This window comes from Falco biarmicus, chromosome 1 (genome assembly GCF_023638135.1).
Source record: "Falco biarmicus isolate bFalBia1 chromosome 1, bFalBia1.pri, whole genome shotgun sequence".
Lineage (NCBI taxonomy): Eukaryota > Metazoa > Chordata > Aves > Falconiformes > Falconidae > Falco > Falco biarmicus.
The window spans coordinates 111,153,202-111,178,151 of NC_079288.1; the positions used below are offsets into that span (position 1 = coordinate 111,153,202).

The window sequence follows — 24,950 nt, forward strand, 5'->3', positions numbered from 1 at the left end:
GGGAAAGCGTTGTTGACCTCAAATATGATGAGTAATATCAGAATTGGTGTTTTTAATGGAAGGAAGGGTGGAACAGTGTGATGTAAAGAGAATCAGAGGCTAACTCAAGAATGTCATGCAACTAGCAAGAGACATAAGTAACATGAAATCATTCTATAACTATATTCATAGTAAGGAGACAATTAAGGAAAGGATTGATCTGCAGATTAATGGAATGAGATAATTGTCAAGTGATAGTGCTGAAAAAGTAACATCTTTCTTGCATCTGTGAGTCTCCACCAAAAGGATCGATGGCTAGTGACTAGTGGGATTAATACCACTTACATAAAAAAAAAAAAAAAAGCTGAAAAAGTAACATCTTTCTTGCATCTGTGAGTCCTCACCGAAAGGATTGATGGCTAGTGACTAGTGGGATTAATACCACTTATAAAAAGATACAATGTCTATATCAAATTGGGAAAGAGCAGTTTGGAAAACACAAACACATTAAATTTTTTCAAAATGACTGATCATTATGAGCTTCATTCTCTTCTACATACAAGACCGGCAGAAAAAAAATCAGAGTGCTGCTTTAGTTTTTTTTGAGAAATGGAGGAGGAGAAGGGTAGCAGTGGTAGACAAATGAAGTATGAAGTTTTTGAAGTAGAAGAAAGAGACCCAGGAAATTATGAGCTGAGTTTAACTACAATTCACAGCAAAATACTTACGCAAATAATCAGACCATGTTTAAGTACCGGGAAGATAACAAGGAGACAAGCAAATGAAACACATATTTATGAAGAAGAGATTATGTCAAAGCAATCACAGTTTCTGATGAGAAAAGGTAACAGACCATATAAGCAGAGAAGAAGCAGATGATGATCTTATTTTTTGACATTATCTCATGAGTGAACTGGGAAAACTTGGTCTGAAAGAATCTGCTGTCCTTGGAGAATAGTTACCAGGGGTTCATTATTAAAACTGAAAGATGTATTGAGTGGAATTCTCCTGGATAATAACAAGTTAGGCCTCAATTTCTGTTATGTTGGATTGCAAGGTACTGGAAGTGTAGTGGAATTGGGAGCATTTCTTGCAGAAGGGAAAAATTATTTGAGAAAGGTGTTAGATGAAATTTTATTAGGGAAAAGTGAGAACTGTAGTCTTCATGCAGATTTTTGTAGAATTAGGCAAAAATATAACACAAGGAACAATCTGCTGTCCAAAAAAGAAAAAAAAAAGGTGTAGGGTTGTAGTACATTGCCAGTGCATGTGAATTAACAGTATTGCGGTAAAACAAAAAGTGAGTAACATTTTATACAAGATACATTAACAGGACACAGATGACTTTCAAAATGTGTAACATAAATCTCAGCTCTGGAACAATGATAACAATGCAAGGTCTTGAAAATGAGATGCAATGAAAGATTGAGTAGTACCATCAGCCTAAAAAATGAGAAGATTGGGAGGAACCTAAAGACTATTCTGTTACATAGGGACTGCTCCAAGAAAGAAACAAAAAATTTCTGCTGCCTATGCTGGAGAATTAACGAACTTAGATATCTGGGAGATTTTGATTAGATGTGAGTATAACCTTTCTAACAGAACAAATAAACCCGATGAATGCTTCGCTGGCAATTAGTGTAGGGAGGGTTTTTCAGAAATACGTTGATATCGTGTGGAAATGATGTATGTGCAAGTTGGTCCTGCCTTGAGAGGCATCCGTCCTGTTGTGGATGGCTTTTTGAAACTGCTTGCAGCTTTCTGAGTCGGTGAATTGCCATGAATTACATCCTACTGTTGTCAAGCATCTGAGCGAGTATTAAGATAGTTTAGAGAAGTCTGTTCATGAGACTGGACGAGCAGCCAGGAGGGAGGATGAGATAGGATTTCATAGGACATGTTGAACGAATTAGGAAAGAAGTTTGAGAATGCACAGAACCATCTTTGTTGGAAATACCTGTATTCACAATATCTCACTATGGCTGTGGAAACCAAGTTTCCTGATAATTCTGTGTTCTGCTCTGCCTTGCAAGTGTTTCTGAAATGCGTGGCTGCAGTGTCCCATACGCCTCTAGAAGTTTTCTACATGCAGAAGTGCTACATGTTAGCTTGCTAGTAAAGTGCTTGAATGTCTTTAGTTGACACATGCATCGAAGAGCCTAAATAAAGTCATTATTATGTGCTCCTGTAGTTAATGGTAACATCATACTGTATACATGCTTGTAAATAGAATTATTTACTAGCTAATTAAGAAAATTAACTTAGATGTTGCTGTCACAGTGAAATTAATGACAGGAGCCTTACTTAAATGGTATGTTTTGTGTTATTGTTTTCATATGTCATGAATATGTGCAATTGAAGCAGTAACTTCCATGGGAGACAACCCATGGCTGGCTAGTATGCTTTCTTTACCCATCTTGCATGATGTATGTGCATGTGTGCATGCATGTGTATATTCAGGAAGGTAGGAGGAGGAAGACGGGGAAGGAGTTAAATGAACACAGATCCCTCTGGTTTTGATCTCTGCCAGGGGAAATGAAGAGTATCCAATGTTTATTCTTTCTTCAGAGCTCCTTTCCCACCTGCTTAATTTGACTATCTTAATTTGAGCCAAGATTTTGTCCAAAACAATATGCAATTTTTCTTTTACTCATGTAAGAACGTATAGTGTGAGCACAGCTCATGTCTGTCTGTGAAGACTATGCAATTGCATGCAAAACTGAGATTTTATCTCATGTCATTTGTACAAACATTAGGCACTTGATGAGGGTTGGTGGGTTTTTTTTGTTTTTTTTTTCACAAAATGTGTAAGAAGTGTATTTTCTTGGATTCTTATTTAAGGGAAATTGTTTGTTACATATTTTAAACCTACATCTTCTGTATGCCTGTTGTAATCTAATGCTAACAGAATGCAACTGCCATATTGGAGAAGGTGTTTTGTTTTGAGAACAATTTTCATTGTTAGGTGTTCACGGAAATTATGCAGAGCTGAGATAAAAAAATAATAAAATCAAGCAAATAATAAGAACATTTAAGTAAAAAACAGCCTTTTAGAAAGTCTTCGTACAGAGATCTTTACAATATGTTCTAACCTTTGACTTCCACAGGAAACATTTTTCTGTCTTTAACAAAATTGTGAGATACATCCTGAATGTTTTACTTGTAGCAGTCAGTTTTGACTAAGTGATGAAATACTTAAAAGCATTGAACTAATTAGGAATTTCCCTCTTTTATTTTGTAAGTAAGCTACATTTTTACTGTTCTGTCTAGTATTTTTTAGCAGATTCCTTAACTAAATTCCTCAGTCTTTCTGCTTCACTTTCCAGTGTTTCAGGTGGGGTTGATATATTGCTTTTTGGACTGAATAATAAATGTTTTTAAAGTTGAAAATATTTGCTTGTGTTAAGGTATTATTATTTTCATTGAGATCTTCTTGAGGTTGAGCAATATGTAGTTAAGAAGAATGGCTTAGTATTTGATTTAATTATGTAACTATATATTTACGGGTGTTTGTTCTGCTGTGGATGAGTATTCTGACAAAAGTAATTGGCTAAGTTCAAAGTTAATTTGAAATATTAATCCATGGTTTTATTTCAACTTTGAATTTTTCTTGTGCACTTGTTCTGAAGCAGCTGACTCCTTCAAAGATGAATGCGATTCTAGGTGTGATGGGGGCTGCCACTTCCATAAGTGCAAGAAACACTTGGCCTTTTTGAAGACAACGTAGAGTTTGTTTGTGATCAAGAGTAGATTTACTCGGGGAGCAGCTTTATGAAGAAGAGAATTATTTTAGCTATAAAATATATCTTTGTAAGTGAGATGTGGGCAACAAAAATTATTTCAGGGGAGTTGCTAGTTCATTAGGGACTTGAGATAGATTGAATGACTTAAGGGAGGAATCTCTTAAAAATGTAGGTATAGTTGGACATGGAAATGACTTTGCTGTAGTATCTGACTGTCCATATCATTCAATCTATGGCAAACACAGGGTAAAAACTATTTATTTCTCAAAAAGTGAAAGGGTTTTAAGCTTTACCTTGCATTTTTGATGGGCTGAGAACAGAGATGTAGTCGGCTGTTGTGGCTGATTAAATAATATTAGTTTCTTTGACCATAAGATCTCTGCGTTCCTGTTGATACCTCTATAATGGATGAAAACCTAGCAGTTTTAATCCATTGATTTGTAGAATACAACGGATTTGGGAAGCCAGTTTTAAGACCTTGAAAGTGGCAGGCCAAAGTGAATGGTATTGTACTGTGATGCATGGGGAGTAGGGGGCACAAAGGAAAAAGAAAAAGAAGGGTTCAGGTTCAGGTTCCAGCTGAAAAAAATGTGGATTTTTGGAACCATTGAACTGATTACAGGAAGTCATTTCCCCTTGGGAATGAATGTAGTTAGTGATACTCGCTGTCCTGAGATTATTGTTAATCTTAGTTGGAGGCATCATATATTACAAGGAGGACTAACATGAGCTAGTTTTGGAAGCAGCTCTCGTTGGCTGGTATCACTTCAACAGAGAAAGCTAAAGCATATGTGTGGTCACAACCAATCTTTGTCAGCATCCTGTGAGAGCCTTGGATCAATGATCAAAGCAGGAAACTAATGTTGCACTGTAGTATAACCTTTCGTTGAACTTTTCAAATTTTGATTTCAAGAGGTGATACGTTGCATAAAATTTAATTTCCTAGTTCTCCCTAACCATTTATTGAAGCAACGCAAATTGAAAGTCCTTCGGAAGTTTGCTAGTATCTTGCTACCACTCTGGCATTGTTATTTACTGAATAGCTCAGCACTGTTGCATTTAAATGATTAGCCGTGTGTTTTGAAGTTAAGAATATTAAATATATTTCAATTCTGTCAGACTACCACTTAGTACCTTTAAAGTACTAGACAGGCACAATAATTAACTTAGTAACTTAGTTACTTCCTACTGCACATTATTAGTGTATACAATCCTGGTTAGTTTTGTTAATACTGTATAAAAAGCAAACATGGATAGCCTGACAGTGTTCAATAGAAAAGTAGTTCAGTCTGAGGCTTGGACTAAGTTCTGGAATACAGACGTTAAGTCTGTCCTTGTGTGTTGCTTTTTTTCTTTGAAGAGTGAGTACATTTGCGCATGGTCAGGAGCAGTTGTTATTTCTGGTTTGACAGCTAACTTGTTGTGAGAAATCTGTTTATCATAATGTTTACAACAGCATAATTGTTACCCATGTTGCTCTTTGCATGTATTACCTCTTCTGCAAGTGTAGTACTTTGCTGATTTTTGGTGTGGATTTTTTTTTTTTTAATATATGTACAGTTTTCAAGAGCATTTGAAATTCTTATGCTGTCCTCCAAACAGCTGTGTTGCCTTCTTAGTGTCATCTGGAATTTTTTTACTGCACCTTGTATGCCAGGTCATTAATGAGATTATTGACTGGTATTAGGAGCAGGGCAGACCCCATTACCGTGTCCTCCCAGTGTGACAGGGAGCTATTGATAACTGCTCTTGGAATATGGATTTCCAGCTTGGGTACTCCCACGTTATTGTAACCTAATCTCATCTCCATTTCTCTACTTTGCTTAAAGAATGTCACGGGAGACTGAGACACTCTCAGAGGTCTCTCTCGAAAATGAAGCAACATCTTACTCTCTTTTGCTGTCTACTATTGCGGCTACCTTTTGAAAAAGAAAATCGGATTGGCTTAATAACTGCTATAATGTGTATATTGTCTTGGACCTCTATGAGTGTACTAAAGTGGGTATCTGGTGTATGTAGACGCTAGTAAGATTGTGGGATAATGGGTTTGGCCAACATTCTTCAGGAGTGTCCTTGGAGGGAACAGCTTGACAAGCAGGAGAATGCTAAAAAAAATAATAATAATGATTTCCTTATAAATAGGATACCGAGATGAAGAACTCAATTATAACAAGTGATAATCATGGGTCTAAAATGATGTCTCAAACTGTAGGCTGTAATAGAGAAAGAGCTCTGAGAGTAGCCCTCTCTCTTCTCAATTTTCATCCATTTTCTAATTCTTTGCCTCTAAGTCATCTCTGTGCTAATGACTAAAGCTGATCCTGGACAAAAATGTTTTTGGTACCGTCAGCTTATGGAAACAGTGCCAAGTTTGAACTAGTTAGCCTGTGCTAAACCAAGGATTCTGCTGGCCATGGGACATTCTCGAAATCTATTTGAAGCTATCATAGTGCTGTTATGTGCTGTTCTTCAAGTTTTGTAAATTGTTCTTAAAAGGAATAAAGAAAACATTGGGTACAAGTACATAATATTTAAGATTTATTGAGTTCTGGTGCCATGACCTCATAATCAGTGGCATTAAAATATAGCTAAGGATTAACATTATTGAAATAGATAAAGGAATAGTTGCAGTAAAGCAAAATCAAAATTAAATAATTTAATACATTGATCTCATCAGATGGATGCTCAGATAATTGTATAATGGGCCCATGTACCTCAGTCCTTCACTATTTCTTTACTTTTCTTCCTTTCCTATACATATTTTGAGTGAAATAACTTTCAAAGCTAACAGAATTAAAAGCTATCCAGGCTGAAGTTTTCAGCTGTGAGTTCCTAAAGGCCTATGCAAAACGTTCATTTAAAAAAATATCCATTGACATCTGATAAAGAAATGATACCGAGATCCAGTCATAATATGTCCTGTAATGGCATATCTCTTTCACACACTTTCTCTGAAAGAAGCACATCCAGGGAAACTTCAGTATCCACAGGGATTACTGGGTCCTTTTCTTATAGGAGTGTTGAACCCGTTCCTGTCTGTGGGTACTGATGTGTTTTATCCAAACAAGCACAAACCCTGTGTGGAAAGTCTTTGCTATGGTAGACAAGTTAGTTCTGTAGTAAAATGAATAAATGACGATTTTAAATACTGGTGGTGTTGCTTAGTTTCTGTGACTGTTACGTGGATTACTAAGTCTTTAAGAGGACTTGAGAATCTGGACTCCATTATTGAACTTTATGTGCGGTAAACATTAAGGTGGGCCTTGAGAAAATTCTGTTTACCTAATAGCCAGGTTTTGCATGTTTGGAAATTGTTATTAATAGTTATAACATTCTATGAAGGAAAAAAATATCCTTCTCTTCAAGTGCTAGAACAGATGATGCTTTGTCTCCTATGGGCTTGCTTCTTGCAGTTGATTGACTTGTCAAAATATCTGTAAACCTCCAGTTAAGAATTTCTCAGTGATGGGACATCTGTTACGGTGCCTTCTCTCTGTAGGTTCTGTGGAGTCCGCTAAATCTGAACTTACGCTGCACTTACTGGGCCCCTCAAGACACACACATACAATGGCTCTACTCACCTGCTTATTGTTTTTAAATTTGTAGGAACTTAGTTATCTTTATAACCTGCTGTAAAGTTAGGCTAAAATTGACCAAGAAACTTAAAATGTTTTTGGAGGAGATGGAGATTGCTGTAGATGGGCCCATGAGCACTGACAAGCTGCAGGATTGAGTACAACCAATTGAAAGAGGTGGTACGTTTAAACCTTGGTCCTAGAGGCAAGAAACCCCAGAGTTCCAAGCTACTGGAACATTCAGAAACTAGAGGATGACAAATTTCTTGACTTTCTTTAAAATACAGATTAAAAAAAAAAATACAAGCTCTGCAACATGGCAACTCATGGTTATTGAAACAGGCTGCTTAACATAAGCATGCTTAGACACCCTGTAACCTGATAAGTTTTTTCTACATATGCTTTGCATTGTTCTATACTTCCACATCTAATAGATGGGAGTTTCAAAGGAATAAAGTTGCTGCCAAACTGGCAACATTACCCTTGTATAGGAGAAATTTCATGTCATATTAGTAGCAAGGTCAAAGATGTCCAAGAGCAATGACTAGCAAAATTCAGAAGCAGGTAGTTAGTAGTTCAGATTTTTAACCATAAAGTGGTTAAAAAAAAGTCTGGTGTTGCAAAAATTTTAACATATTTAGGATGCAGATCTTTGGTTTTCATGAAAGATTTGTTTTTCTGTAAAATTCTGCCAAGTTCTATAACAAGAAAATATTTCTCTGAGTTAAAAAAACCCCAATTTCTAAATTCAGTCAGATCCACTAAGGTAATCTGTGGGAATTGTAGCAGTTAAAAATATAGACATCTGGGTGTATGGATCGGAAAATTCCAGCCGATGTCTGTGGTCTACTTCTGTTATACCCAGCCATAATTGTATTGAAAATGAAACAAACACTTTTAATATCGGCTCAAAAACTTTGTGTAGCTGTTGAAATAGTAAACTTTAAGTTACAGACAAGTTTGCTGAAGTCCAAAGGAGAATGACCAGAGGTCTAGAAAATGAGACCAGCGATATGAAGTTGAAGGGTTTAGGTTGTTTATTTTGCAGAAAAGAAGAACAAGGACAGAAACGTGAAGTGCTTTGGCAGTGGCAGTTCTAATGCTTTTGCCCTGCTGGGGATTTTGTCTAGCAGGCACCATGCGCTTCGTTTCATGGAATCGTAGAGCAGCCCAGGCTGAAGCAACCTTGAAGGACCATCTGGTCCAGCCTTTCACAGGAAAGGGAGCCTAGGTGAGGTTACTTAGCACCTTGTCCAATCCCATCTTGAAAAACTCCGGTGATGGGGACCCTACCACGACCCTGGGGAGGTAGTTCCAGAGCAGTTATTCTCACTGTAAAGAATTCTTTCTTATTATCGAGCTGAAGTCTGCTGCGTACTCCCTGTTGCAGTGTGCTGCCGTGCCAGCCATGGTGCTGGGGCGCGTGCTGTCCGCCCTTGGTGCAGGGGGGCAACAGTGGTGTGGAGGAATGCTAGAAATCCATAGGATCCCCATCCCTGGAAACTTTAAAAGAACAAGGCAGAGAAACACTTTCAAGAATACATGACTGTGATTCTCTGTGAACGGAAAGGTGGAAAAGATGACCTTTCAAGGTTTCATCTAGATACTTTTATGATTCACTCTAGTCCTTTCCACCCCCAGATAGTTTAAAAAAATGGAGGAAAGGAATGTAGTACAATGTATGCAACTTGTTTCCTCTTTCTTTGTCAAATTATCCTGAACTGTGTATTACATAGTATATAAATACGGTCAATAAATATCATTGCATGCTTTTACATATGTCCTCAGTAAAAAGTAAAATAATTTTGTGAATGTATAACCCATGTATTGACTAACAGGATTTAAAGTGCCTTCAAGATGCATTTTTTATGCAATAAAGTATTTACTTAAAATCTACTTACTAATCCATAATGAATCAACTACTAATTGTGATTATCATGTATTTCATTAATCTACTAAATATCTGGATCTTTTATAATTTTATTTGATTAATTGTAAATTACTAAAGATTTTAATATTTTTCTTAAACTAGGAATTATTTGAAAGATAATCTCTTAGAACTTTAACAGGATGATCACACACTGACAAAATTAATTTCTTCATTAATTCAATTTAGAAATGTGATGGAAACCTGCTGAAGTATTTTTCTTACAAGTTGGGAGAATTTCAGGCAGTCTTGAGGCAATTTCTTAGTTCTGTGAGAAGTAACACACATATAGCAGATGGAGGGAAATTCAGGGGTACTTAGAAATTACACTACCCCACAGTCATGAAAATGATTAATTTGCAGTGTGATAAAAAAATGAAATTTGAATTTAATATTTTGTGCATATTTTAATAAATATTTAATATTTTTGAATGCTACTTAAGTCACTTAAGAGAGGAAATGAAATGTGGCAATATGAATGAATACCCAGATTTCTAATATGCATTTGTATTATTTAGTTTGACAGGTTATATATAGGCTTAATATCATTTAATGTTATTGTCAAATAATTTAGTTTGAAAATCTGGTATCTTATGTTTTAATATTCTTAGGGATGTGTCACTGTTTCTAGACACCTTTGCAGATCATATAACTCTGCTTTAAAATGCATCTGTCTATTATTTAATAAACAAAAGAAAAGGACACAATAACATTTCATTACAATAAAGAAACAAAGTATCTTTTATAGTTGTTTTTATTAATGCATTGTGACAAACATGAAAATAAATTATCAGTGTTAAACTGACATTCTGTTGATATTACTTGTTTGTAAAAAAAAAATATTTTTAGTGAAGTTTCCTTAGGAATCATTATTTCCATGTGGTAGAGGGCAATTTTTCTTAGAGAAAAATTGTATTTTCATTATATGCAGAGTGTTATAAGCATTTTAGTAAGAATCCTGATATGGCAAATTTTACCATTAATTTTTTTTATAAATACTGTGTGTTAGATTCATGTTGATATTCACTGTGAGGTTGTTTGTCAGTTGTAATGAAATCAGAACCATGGTAGGAGGAATGAAATATTCCTTATCATAAGTATGTCTGTCTTTACCCTGTAATTCCAACAGAGGAATTCCTGAAACTAATTTTCAACAGGATTGTGCTAAAGCAAGAGCTTCAACAAATCATACAGATGTTTTCGTTTTTCCATGAAATCATATAAACAAAAGAAATGTGGGACAATTTTACTGTTTCTGTACATGTGCTGAGTGTGTAAAATTTCAGAATGGATTCAGTAGAATTTGAAGTATGAAGGCAACCAAAGTGGTTAGTCAGCAGGGAAGACCTCTAGAGGGAATGAATTTAAATTGACTAGAATGCTTTAGCTTGCAAAAAGAGACCGCTGAAGAGGAATGTGATGATACAGGTCTATGGAATCCAGAAGGGCGTATACAAGAATGAATAAGGAGTTAATATTTACTCTTTCTCACAGTACGGGTACTAGAACCATCCACTGGAACTGTTAGGAAGCAGTTTTAGACTAGCCAAAGGAAAAACCTTTGTAGGGGAAGCTACAGTGAGGAACCCATGATTTTAAACTGAGAAGCGCAGATTAGGTCAAAACCATTTGACTGTAAGAAGCTGACAGAATATCCATGGAAAGACTCTATTTGCCCTGTGTTAGTCTTCCAGTCCTGGTTACCATTCCACGTGAGATACTAAACGGTCCTTCAGTCTGGCCCTTGTGGCTGGTCCTGCATCTTTATGTGGTATTTGTGCGAAACCACAAGAACTCCTTCCCCTGCTCCCCGCTGCCCCCACCCCCCCTCAAAAAAAAAAAAAAAAAAAAAAAAAAAAAAAGGCAGGCAAAAAGTGCATTAAATATTTTTTTACGTTCTCAGGTGTCCAAGATTTTCCATCATTAATGGAGTTAATACGTTAACTCACACACGTGAGTCAGCAGCTGCTGTCTTAGTGTCTATGCATGCGATGTAAATATTGTAAGAAAAAAGACGACCCCAGAAACAGAGTTGAGGAGGACTCCTAAGGACTGCAGTTACAAATGCATAAATAATATTTAGAAACTTGATTAAAATTAAATATTTTATTATCAGGTTTATTTGCTGGTTTTAGGAAAAACCATTGGCCTTGAACTAATGTCATTTTCATCTGTATAAAGCCATTTAAAAGCACTAAATACTACTCAATTAAAATAGCCCAGTGTATCCATTTGCACTCCCTTTTCCCATGTGTAAATGCTGGCACGTGGTCAAGGTAAGAAAATCAGATAATAAAGAAGCTCTTTTTATAAAAATGTGTTATGGTGGCAGTGAAAAACTTTCTGAAAACTCATTTCTGGAGTAATGAAATAACGTTTTATGAAGTTTCTAATAGTCAAACTAACAGAAGTTACTGATAACTTTTAAGTTTCCAGGCAGCATATTGTTTCTGTGTAATGTAATGAAAACAATGTGTGTTCTAGAAAGCCAAATGTTTTCTGATCTTGAAAGAAACTAATGAATAGCTGTACAGATATATATATAGATATAGATACATAAAACCAACAAACCATCAGTAACATATGTAATGAGCTTATGTTTTAAGTATTCAGAATCATGGTATGGTTTCATATTTATGCTGTTATGCTGCTATCAAATTAATAGTCCAGTATCTCTGTTTTTCTTTGTTAAGTTTCTGTCTGTGCTGATAAAAACTACAGAAACTTGTTTCAGAGTACTTTATTTTTTACAAATGTTTATCCTTGCCACATTCTTGTTCTTTCCCTTATCCTATTAAATAGTTTCAAATCTCTTTTTATCAAGTACTTGTCAAGCATTTGGTACAGAAACGTGTTTTTACCCTGCCTAGTTAATTAAGGTGACTGTAAACAAAAAGTTGTACAATTCAAAGCCAAGCAGTGTTTCACACAAGGATGGAGGTGATAATAGCTTAATTCCTGCTTGATCTTTCCTGTCTTTGCCCTGGCTACTTCGGATTGACCTTGTCCACAATCTGATGACCTCCCTATTGCACTCAGCCATTTGGAAAGCTGCTCATGCCATCGCTGGCCCTGAGGGGCTATCTGGGAGACCACCGAGCCATTGACCCATGTCAAGACTGGGTTTCAGATCTGATCTACTGAGCTTCTGACGTAGCTGCACACTACACCCACTGTAGACAAAGCCAGTGGGGCAGTCTGATTTTTTTTTCTGCTTCTTAAGTGGCATGCAGTTTGCACTTGCTGTATGGAAGACAAATTTTACACCAGTCATTTGCTATGAAATACACTTCCTGAAGCAATTACACATATTGATCCTTTCTTTACAAAGGAAGCAAATTCTCTAATTTAGTGGCACAATTTTTCTAAATCCATCAAATGGCCGGGGTTATTGGGTGTATTTAACTCTCAACATCAAGTTCTACCAAAAAGCACTATTAAAATATATTAAGGGCAGAAATATATATGTTATTTCGTAATAGGCTTTTTTTCTATGAAGTGTTAAGCCAAGACTTTGCAGATGTTTATAGAAGTGTGTAAATAAGGTTCTGATCATAGTAACTTAGATATGTGTATGTATATCTTAGTGCATATTGTACAGAATACATGACGACTTCCAAAGCTGCAGGTCTGTTTACAAAACAGGGAAACACTGCCCTTATCCAGGAGAAAATCCTTATGGTTTTGAGCTGAATTTTGCTTCCTAGCATGTTGTGTTCAAATCTGCACTAGATATACCATTTTCTGCTTTAAAAAAATTCGTTGTTTAACCATAAGCATTGCTTTGATTTTTTTCATAGGACTTAGAAATTACAGTTCTTTTGCTGTACGTGCTTGCATTTTTTTCTTGAGCCGTGTTTAGCCCAACAGGCTCTGCCTGCAGAATTGCCCCAGTGGGCCAGCCCTGGAGGTGTAACTGCCACCTTCCACTCCTGTTAGGCACAGCCCCATAGAGCACTCTTGTTCAAAGCAGTGATGCTCCTCACAAGGAATTTAGCACATACACAGGCCTTGTAACCATGTGCAATTCCTTCCTTTTTTTTTCATGTGTGTGTGTCAAATTATACATAATGCTTCCCTGTAATTATAAATTGGACACATAATTGAGTTAATGACCTTTTCATGAAAGAAAAATATTGATCGATTCAGCTTTGACCATGTGGGTTTTTTTCTGAACATGTGGTATAACTGCAGGTATTTTAGAATTTACAAATAATAATATATTTCTGGGCATTGAACAATCTCAGATAATAGCCTTACCATTAAGTTCTTAGACCCTTTATTTTAGGACTATAACTGGGTTTTACACCTTTGTAATTAACATACATGGCATTACTTTCAGGCAAACTCTGTAAATGCTAATGCCATTTGCGCATCAGCACTTTAAAATATGAATTGTATTAGAATGCGAAAGAATCAGTTTTCCCCAACTTCTTAACACCCTTAGTTGTCTGTTGCTTTCCACTGAATACTATTTCTACCAGGTGATGTTTATTACTTTAATTGTATAAGTTTCTCTGTGGATAGTATGCAATCAAAACCAATGTTTTGACCTTTTTGTTTTATAGCCTGTTGTGTGTTCGTTCTTTGTGGTGTTGCAAACATTAGGATTTATCCTATCCAAAGGTTTAAATTGTAGAAAGTATGAAAGAGGGGATTTCCTCCTTCTAGGGGTGGAGGGCGATGTGGGAGGATTTTGTATGTTCTCTTTGCCTAATGACATTCTAATCATTATTTTTTTTTAACATGACAAAGTGCATCCTGTGACAGAATTTATAATATGGCATTGTTTTTCATTTATCTACAGGAATTGATTCCTGAATTCTATTACCTCCCAGAGATATTTGTCAACAGCAACAATTACAATCTTGGAGTAATGGATGATGGAACAGTTGTGTCTGATGTTGAACTTCCACCATGGGCCAAAACCCCAGAAGAATTTGTTCGCATAAACAGACTGGTAAGATGGCTATCTTCTAGTATCGGTCAAGTAACGTTGGTCTTGCAAGATTCTTCTGAAATAGTTTGGCTCTTTGCTTGCAATATACAGCTATTTGTAGTTTACGTATGAGTATGGCTGAAATAATCTGAAGAAGTGTTAGATTTACAAGTTTTGGAAGAAAAAAGGCATAGGGTGTTGGTCATTCTTTAGAATTGCTAAAAAAAGTTTGTGTGGTCTAAGTATGCAGGAGATCTTATCCCATTTGTATGTCAGCTCTTGTGGTTCTAAAGAGCTAATAGAATTGTCACTTCACAGAAGACTTGAAAAAGCTTGTTTAATCATAGAAATATTTGTCACTCTGATTATTTAAATGCAGTTTTAGGGTTTTTTAATATCAGTATCCATTTAGCTCCAAAGATCAGTGAACGCCTCGGGAAAGAAGGCTGCATTTTAAATCTGCTGCCACCTTTTCCATTTCTTCCATTAAAGTGATATTTTTCAGAGTGTTTTTTACAAGAAAATAGAACTGAATTCTCCTTTGCCTGCTTCATTCCCCAAACCTGTGTTATTGTTCCCTTCCCTGTTTAGGAAAATCGGGTTGTTGGCACTGCCTGGCTTCAGGGTGCCCTCCAGGCAGTGTAATGAATTACAGAATAGCTGTTACAGTGTCATTGTTGGTGTTACAGCACATGCCCAAAGCTGTTACCCTGGGCTCTTTTCAGAATGAAAGGAATCTGCATCAGTGGTGCTAAAATAAATAAATTAGGGAAGCTTTTTTTAATGCAACTTGACAAGTGAGGCTGCATTTTCACGTGGTAGTCAGCTAACTGGGAAATACTGAATTAAGGCATAGAAACTCTCAAAAACTTTTCAGCTACCAGGCTTAGACTTAATAATGCCCTAATATTCCTAAGCTAGAAAGGGGGAATTGAAAAAATTCTGTTGTTGGCGGAACATCAGACCTCATATTCATATAATTGCAATACAGTCACATCAGAAGGAATCTGTGATGTGTACGTTGTCAGAATGCTTTATGCTGCACTTTTACTGGTGACACGATACCGTGGTCTTCGGAAATGTTATTTGGCCTGGATTCCTGCAGGCAGTTGTAGGGTGCACCGTAATAATCACAAATTATGTTAGGTGAATTTAGTGTTTTGCTTCATATAGAAGTATGTGCAAATTTTATTTAAATGAGGTATGAAATACACTAACATTTAGCAGGACTACTTGGCAAACCATATTCAGACGCAACTTTTGATCTTGCAGTTGTGCTGATAGGTAGTAGGCTGGGGAGGTAGCCTGACACCTTTTTGAGCTTGGCGTGCGTCGGTGATTCAGAAAAACCTGAGAAATGCAAAGCTGTGTTCTTAAGCAGACTTGTCCAAGGCAGCCTGTGGCCTTCATCTCTTGTGACTGTTGTATTGTAGCTTTTGCATGAAATATAGTTCTCATTTTATTAATTACAGATCTGGCTTTCCCCACTGTGAAGTTATTCTCCATCTCCTGCTTCCTCCCATTCTAAGATTTTCGCTCTTAGGTTTCTCTCCCTTATTTCTAGCCTTGGTTCCAGGTTTTTGTCACCCTTCCCTCATCCTCCCATCATTTCCCAAAGCCTTTGCTACTAGTGGATGCCTTTCTTGCAGCTGTTTTTGATAGGTCTCACTTGTGCTGTGTTCTCAGGATGGACTTCTACAGGTACATGCAATTTTCAAGTATCGTATAATTGGACAGAACAGATTATTTTTTTTAAAGCTTAAGTTAATTACAAATGTAAGAAATAATTTACCAGGTGATGGTATATTAAAGTGTGCCAGACATCGTCCCCTTTGATAACACTGTAGGTCCCTGGTGCTGGTGCTATAATACAGACACCAACTTTTCGTCAGTCTGGTAATATTAAATTCAAACCTCTGTGCCAATGAATTGCATTAACTGCTCCTGTGTGACGTAGTTAACCTTATCGTGGTGGTGGTGGCCCTGTTAGTGCTGGTATGGATGATGCCCTCTGTAATCTGCCATTTTTTCAGTGGAATAAAACTGAGAAAATTACATGCAAGTATTAAATTGCTTTCTCTCGTTAATATTTAGTGGATTGGATACCATCAGCATTGTTTTATTTTGAAGTAGACTAGGTGTGTTTAGGAAGAATGCTTAAAGATCAGTTCCTCACAAACGCTAGCAAAAAGAGCTTGCTACAGTGTGGAACGGGCCGATTCATTCAGTTAATATTTCCTTACTGCTCCCTGGTTCAGACGAAATAGTGATTATAGTATTTTAAGTGCTCATTTTGTAAGCTATCACACATAGATATTTTTTCCCCTTTGCATTTCAGTTTACCTCTTTAAGTCCACAGATCTTCTACAACGATTGAAGCTCATGAAATGCATACTACTTTGATCTGTGACCTTTTTGTGGTGCTAATCGGGTTCCTGATATCATTATACCTTGCTCATTAATCATATTTCCTGCAGCCCGTCAGCCAGCCAGACAGCCCAAGCCCCTGTTTGCAGCCTTGTGTTGGCAGGTTTCTGCTTTTCCAGATTATTACAGTGTGATACTTTGGCTTCTCATAACCAGACCCACATCAAGCTGTGTGCTACAATTAAAGTCAGATGGTCCTCAGGTTGAGCAGGGATATACTGTTGCAGCTGTCTGTCTTTCTGGAACCAACCAGCCCGGGGAACAGATGATATGTAGGACAGTGCATAATAACAGCTTGTACAGTACTGGGTCAATAGCAGGGGTTCAGAACATTAATTGACAGGCTGATAGCTGATTTAAAAGTGATTCCCAACCTATTTTTAATTCTACGGAGTATGTATTTTAATTGAAATAGATAGTCACACATGTCCTCTGTGTTTGCTCTGAGAGAAAAAGCAGAATGTTGTATAATTAAAACTGGGTTTTGATTGATGGAATGTCATGATGAGCTAAATGATAGCATCAAGATGCCATTCTAAGCCAGTTGAAGAAGCGTAAAATGCATGTATTGCTTCTGCATACAGTTGGTACTTTGTATTTGTGAAAGCACAATATTTTATAATAGCACAAATCAAGGCGGGGGGCGGGGGAAGAAATAATTTTCTCTGAAACAGTCTACAGTTTGATGGAAAAGTGGTGGGGTTTTTTCTGTTATGAAACCTTATTGTACAGCTCTAAAGCGCTCTATTGTATATAATGCCTCAGAATAACTGCGAAGATATCTGAAAATATTTTCCAGTTTACACAGATGCAGTTGACAATAATTGTGTTATGGTATAGTTCCATCTTTTTTATACATATATGTATATACACGTAATATACACATACATATGTGTATAATAAGAATTATAGTATTAGCTTAATAAAAGTAAACCACAAACTTTTAAATGAGATAAAATTATAATTCCTCCCCCAACAAAAGAGAAAAATCTCAAATGCAACATACTACTGCATCCTTCCTTTTATTATTTCCAAGTTATGATGTCTCTAGGGCTTTTAGTATGTGAGCATAGGGGAGAATGCTAACTTGGTCTGATATCCAACAAAAAGAAAATACCCAACAATTTTTTGGTTGTCCCATGCTTCTGAGAGACCTATAGGAAAAAGAAGTGGGAAGTAGACTGGGAAGGGAAGAGTTTAAAGATACAGATGTTCAGATGTTTGGATACAGAAATCTTAAACAAAAAATATAGCAGTAGTTGCCAGGCACTGAAATAGACTTTAAAACTTAGATTTTTCGGGGGTCTTTTTATTGGCTTCACAGTCTTAGTTGTGTAAGCTGCCCTCCTTTATAATAGTTTTCTCTTTTAGGAATTTAAATTTACTTGCTGGAGTTAGTGTTAATTATTCCATTAAAGTTGATAGAAATTTTAAATGCCTTTCTTATCATGCATGACGAAGTTGACGTTCACAAAGACCAGGTGCAGCCCAAGGAAATGTCTCGTACTTCCCACTGATAGTTAGGAATAGCTAAAAATCCCGATAACACAGTACTGCTTGTTCTAAATAGTAGAGTGGTTTATTTTTTCCTGTCATTTGAAGGTTGGATGTCTGAATAGGTAAGAATTAATTTAAAACTATTAATCAACTGATAATAACTAAATTTCACGTAGTTTTGATGAGCCTCAGCTTTTTGAGAATTAGATTGAGAATTGATAATAAAGTTGTTGAGGTCTGTTAAGACAGCTTTCCGCAATATATCTCAATTTAAGTATTTTGTGCTTTATTGCAGACTTAGTCCTTTCATGATTAGTGGTTTATCTATTTGATTCAATGCTGGGGAAAATGCAGGACAAATTAGAATACTGATGAGATTACTGTGCTGGATTGAAAGTTTTGAAATCCAATTTTCAAGTAATTGAAAATGTAGTGATTGGAAGCTAGGATGCTTTCTGAAACAAATGAAATACTTAAATACATAAAGGTACTATACGCAAAATTTACCCTGGCATGATAAGTAGAATGGAGAGAAATGGTAGACCAGCCATTCACCCTAATGCAAATTTTAGTGGAGCGAAATGAATCAGTATTAAGAATGACCGGTTGGTAAGAAGGATCTACAGGGAGAATTAGAGGATCATTATTGGTCAATACGGTGCATTACTTTTTAGCACAGGCTACTCCATCTTACACGAGAAAACAGTGAAAAAACAACATTTCCTGCCAACTACCACACCAACAATACTCAGAACTGGAGTTTTTGTGAGTCTTCATGCTCTCCTATCCATGGGAAGTGAACAGATTAAAAAAAACATACAAGTTGGCTTCAAGAAGATTATGCTACTTTCAGTCTATTAAAACTATTTCTATTAGTTAAAGATATGGAAGCAGCAGTTAAGGTAGTGCCTGTAGCTTGGAATGTACTGGGTTTTTTGTAATATGTTGGAAAAATACGTCCATGGTGGTTTCCCTGGTTCTATAGCTGTGTATTTACAAAGGTGTTACAGCAAGTGCTGTAGAAAATAATGTGGATATGAACTGTATGAATTAAGGCTCAGAAGTGCAGATTACTAGCAATACAGTGCTAGATTATTAGTCATATATTGCTGGTAATAGCTCACTCGTTACATGTGTTAAAAACATTAGAGAGCAGCAAAAAGGCTCAAATGAAAGCTAGGTTAACTAACTAGCAACATCAGAGTTGTTACCTGAACAGCACCTGCTTTGAAATTCTAGTTGAAGTGGGATTCAATGTAGTCTTAGAAATCTAGAGTGCAGTTGGTCTGTGTGCACTGCGTGATGAGGGTGCTTCTGGCAATCCCAGCTGGTCAGAAATGTCTGCAGAATGTGAGTGTAGAATACAGGAGAAGGAAAATCATAGCCCTGTGAACTCTTCACTCAGGCTCTTCTAGATGATCCTGTTGGCGTGTTAGATAACTGTTCATCTAGAAGAGAGGTGATGGATCACGGTGGAAAAAGGAGAAGAGTTTTGATACCAGTTCTTTCAAACTCTTTACTTCCTGAAATATCTATGTGATTGAAATGTTACTTCCATTTGTATTTCTGATGTTTAGTGGTTTCGTGTGGCTTTTCTTTGTAAATTATAATTTATATACAGTATAAGATTTATACAATATTCTCTGAAGGGAGGATATCTGTGACCTCTATAAGCATTTCAATTTTTTAGAAAAAATCACTTTAATGTATTTATAATAGAAAATGTAAGTTGGAAAGTAAAATGCTTTTCCTGGCAAATACTTGTATTTCTATGCCGTGTGTGTGTGATGCATTTAAAATAGGTGTGTGTTTAAACATAACTATTGACAATGCATCTTAAAACACTATGTTGCATTCATTTTATGCTGCTTTCAAGCTGTGACTATGGAAAAAGGTTTGTGCAGGAGGTAAGATTCCTTGTATCAGGCTAAATAAACATTTCCATTCATAGAAGTCTCATAAACTTAACAGTCTAATCCAGCAAGTTGTCAGGAATATTCTGCTTCAGCAAAGGTGGGTGTGAAAGGTTCAGTCTTCTGGCATATTGGACTTTGTGTATTTAAAAGTTTTATATTGTTTAACACAATGTTTTTCCGTGTCTGTGGAAAAAAGGCAGTCCTGGGAAGCACAGGGGCTGCACCATGCAGCTACTTAACAGGCAAAGGAGCACAGAAAGTCTCCTAAATGGTTGAAGAAATGTGAGTAAATTTAAGCAGCAGGATTCCTTCTTTCATCAGAAAGTGCTTCCACGACCGCAGTGCGCCTTTGTAGGGATTGTCTGGTTTCCCTTGCAGTCTGTCCATGTAGAATACCAACACCAAAGAAATATTTCTAAAGGAATGTTAAATATGGCCTATTAGAAAAGAATCTGAAAATCTTGGAATAAACAAAAGCAGACTAATTTTTCTGTGTGTACAATTGACTCTGCGTGTATAAGAATAGTTAATTTTTATTGAAGTGCCATCTAAGAAATATGGCCAGTAATTAAATTTATTTAAATTTAGTTCTGTTGAAATATTGCTTTTACTAATTTTCAGGTAAGATTTTTTATTGATTAATTTGTAAAGGAGACTACTATACAATGAAAGTCAAATATATTCAAGAGTATGAGGGAGGTAATGAAAAGTGAACTTGAGCCATGCTTTTGAATAGAACTTGTCTAAGGAATGCTGAAAGCATTCAGTTTTGGTTTCGTAACGCATCAAAATATGCTAATATTGGAAGCCAGGGTTTAATATATATGATGGAATATATTGGAAAGGAGCATCTGTAGGACAAAGTTAACATACAGTAAAAAGCAAATGTGGTGATGTAAGAACCTTTTTTTATTTTTGCCATTTCAATGAAAACAGTAACCAAGGTAGCGTATCACCATTTTTTTGCCAAAACATTGATCTCATTTATATCCAATCCAGATATGTAAACAGGGAAGCAGGGTTTGTAAAATCTATTCTTTCCATAACAATACCTTCATTACATCTTGTTTGCGATTCCTACCATCTCTTTAAACTCTGCATGCAAGTTACTTTACTGAAGTTACAACTAAACTCTGGACTTCAAGACTGTAAGCAGAGTAAAATAAGAAAAATAAGTCTACACATGCTTGCGTTTAAATAATTTCTGAAAGTGTGACAGATGTCACTTTTCTTAAAAAAAGAAAGTTTAATGGAATTACAGAATGTGATTGCCTGGGCAGTCTGTCTGTCTTTGCTATTGTGGAAAAAAAAAAAACCCAACCAACCAAAAGAAGCTAGGAGGTAAAAATTTGCCAATCTTCATAAATCAAAAAGTTCAAGGTATTAAATAATCCTAGCATAATTCTCTCCTATTTAAAAACCCCAACCTATCACATTCTAAAACCAGTTTAAATTACTTGCTAATCATTATGACATTACACAGCTATCGGTAATGCATCTATCTTAGTGATGTCTGAGACTAAACAAGGTGAGCAGGAGAAAAACTAAAACGTACAAATATTTTTAATGAGAGCAAAATGAAACAAAAAGGAGGTTAAATTCTAAAAAAAAGCCAGGTTGGATGTAGAAGAGTCAAAAGGAAACAAAGCCTGAACTAGAACTATGGACATTGAAGCCAGTGATGAAAGATGCAGATTTTCGAATAGGGTAAGAGAATTTATCATAGCATGATAAATATTAAAACATGGAGGAGAATGATATGCAATCAGGAAGGATTATAAAAAGCCAAGTGATAACGCAGTTTGAGCATATACAGTTTAAAAAAAAAAAAAAAAAAAGGAAACCTAAGGTAGGTAAATTTGCTTTTATCCAAAAAAAGCTGATTGGAAGCAATCTAGGCAATTAAATTTGCTTTCAGCACTTTTGTTGTTTGATATTGTAGAACTGGTGTTTGAAAGCAGGTCCATGGAGGACATTAAAGTTATTACTGTGTGAAATGAAGTGGGAAACAATTGTGCTGGAGCCATTGCCCCATTTAACAGGTGTTCACTAAATCTGTCTGTCTTCTGTTTGTCTGTTCGCTGAATGTTGTGCCTGGGCACTCCCCGTAAATGCTTATCTGAGGGATGCTCTTGGAAATGTGTGAAGAATTTTGATTAACATAGAAAAACTGCATCACAAGTTCAGTATAGAGTAAGGGAGAAAAAAAGTTTAAAAGCGATAGTAGTTTCTTACTTGCTTTACTAAGAATTAGTCTGTGATTGGAAGTTGCTTTGCAGAGAAATACTCCCAACTTTTTTCTAGGGTAAGGCAAGCTAGTGATGGTCAGGAATTCCGTGCAACAGGAAATGCTGGTGAGGGACCCGGTAGGATATGGTGTTGTAGGATTTGTTTCAGTGTTGTCTAAAGTTTATTTATCGATCATACATGAAAATACACTGCTAAATTTGAATTTAATGGGTATTTTGTTCTAAATCAAGCACTTGTAATATGGTCAGAATGTAGAGAAGTTTCTACCCTAGGTGCTGGAAAAGAAAGTGAGATTTTGGTAACATTTGCATGGTAACATACATTGAGCTGTGGAGAAATAAAGCGAGAATTTGTGGTCTTCAGCTGAAGTAGGGGAGGGGTTGAGAAAACATGGCCATCTGTGCCCTACATGGAAGGGTACAAAAAAAGTCAGCTGAGGCTTTGCTTTCAGTGCTTTTCCCTGGCAAGACTCCACTTTTTGAAAGCCTGGGATGAGGAACAGTAATGTTGCTAAAACCATCTGGGGTTCAGAGGAAGTTTATGACAACGATGTGGAGATAGAAAAAACACTCGTGTGAGAAAAGAGTTTCTCTGTCCTGGAAGAGAGGAGGGTAGGAAAGAGAACAATAAAAGTATATAATATAATGAATAGTATTGAGAAGATGCATCGGGAAATGGCATTCTGTATTTCATAACATAAGGATGTAAAAATTGTTCATGAAATGGAAAATTAAAATTTGCTACAAGGTCATATTTTTCAGAATCTGTAATTAGACTCGGGAACATGAAGACTAACAACAGGAACCAGAAACAAACTGTGGACATTTGTTTGTTAAAAGATACCCAGTTTGTTAGGCAGTACAAAACATGTAATATAAAATGCAAGATCTTATATTCAGTGGTTAAGACAAGCTCTAGAGGAATATATGAGAGTTTCATGAGAGAAACAGTACCACACCTCTTCTTGCTCTAATAAATAGAAGGATCTTTTCCTTGACTGTATCAAATCAACGATGCTTTAGTCCTGTACAACACATCTTCTGGCTTTATAGAAAGGAAAACCTGAAGGCATAGTTCCAAAACATAGAGGACTTGCAGGGATGTAGCTAAGGTAAGTCCTCCATCTCTTCTTTCTGTCCCTCACCACATTTCCCCATCTGTGTCTTTATTTAGGAACAATTGTTTGTGAAGCCATACTTAAAACTACATCACTGAAATGATATGAAAAATCCTTGTTTCTAACCTAGGTGATTATTTGAGTAACCTGATTTACAATAATGCTCTACCGGCAGTGGCATTGGCACAAACAAAGGCATAGTAACCGCAATGCAGTGCAAGTGCAAACGTTTTGGAGTGGAAACTTCTTTAACTATTTTGTCTGTCACAAAGTAGGTATCTCATTAAACCGCTGTCAAGCGTGCGGACTTGTAGACTAGACAAGCTCTAGTTAGCTGTGTTTCTGATATTAGTTTAACTTCAGCAGCACAGCGCTCTGCAGGGAGTATCGTACTGCTGCTGGGGAAGTGTAGTGTCAAGCTTGTGATGATTATGCGCTTTTGCAAAAGCAGTGGGTGGAAACTGATGGAAAAGGTTGCTGCACCCCAGCCCATCTGCTCAGCATCAACCTCCTGCTAGATGTTCCCTCACATCTGCCAGTTGTTACCCTTTAATTGGAAGTTCAGGTGTAGCCCTTTTGGTTTAAGGAGGCCAAACTATAGCCCATCAGTCAAGTAGGAGAATGTATTTCGCAAAACAAATGCAGGCTTTTGGCAATCAAGGTCATGCTCACCCAAGTAATAAAGGTACCGAGCAGTCAGTTCCTTTAGTCAGATAGTTGGTCCACACTTAAATAGTCAGATACTGTGCATTCCTTTTCCAGTTTCTCTTTTTGAAGCAATTCAAGCAACCCCAAATCTCTTGGGTTGTAATTTTTACTCTCAATCTTTATTAGATAAAAGGATGCACATGCTACCTGCAAGGTATCCCTTTAAGTACTTGCTGATCTACTGAACTGCCTTAGTAAAATTTGTGAGAGCTATAGTCAACTACAGAACCAAATCCAATAAAAGACCAGTTTTAGTTTCCTTATTTCATTCTCTAATAGCTGCAAATACTATATACCCTGCAATTTAAACCAATATAATTGTTCTGCTTTTGAAGCGTGGAAGTTCCCTCTGAAGTGGAGGACCATTAGCAAAAACACAAGAGCTAGAATTTCTCCTGCTTGTGCTCATCTCGCCCTTTCCTGGTTAGTTTAACCAGTTAAAAAATGTTTTAGCTGTCTAGCTTGGTTCAGTTTGACAGAAATATTTAGGGGGTCCTCATTTGGTAGTGTCTGTAGGAGATCTGAGGCATAGTAGCTTTTGGCAGAGGGGAGATTTAACGAGCAGCAGAGGGCAGGTATATCTTCCATTAACATAGCTGCTTACTAGGAGGATATTGGATGGTGTTGCTATGGAAAGATAACATTTAGGTAACACAAAGGCTCTAGAAACAAGCCAGCCTGGCTTATTTCTTTATGAAAGTAATTTTCATTTCTCCATCTTAAATACTTAATGTTCAAAATGAATCTCCAACATATTAATCATACAAAGCCTACCTACCCCTCAGCATTTTTTTCTTTTCATTCTGAAGTTTTATTTCCTCTTTGGCTTTTATTTAGGTAGACTGGTATTTGTTAACAAAAAGCAACAGCTT

At 36.4% G+C, this 24,950-nt stretch overlaps 1 protein-coding gene across 4 annotated transcripts in view; it reads left to right on the forward strand.

Moving 5' to 3' along the window:
- LRBA (LPS responsive beige-like anchor protein) overlaps nucleotides 1-24,950 on the forward strand; it is a 411,064-nt gene that overhangs the window by 299,964 nt on the left and 86,150 nt on the right. For all 4 annotated transcript variants that reach the window (XM_056360770.1, XM_056360786.1, XM_056360779.1 and 1 more), the window contains one exon: nucleotides 14,032-14,184. In XM_056360770.1, coding sequence (XP_056216745.1) covers nucleotides 14,032-14,184 — 153 coding nt within the window. The remainder of the gene's footprint in view (nucleotides 1-14,031; nucleotides 14,185-24,950) is intronic.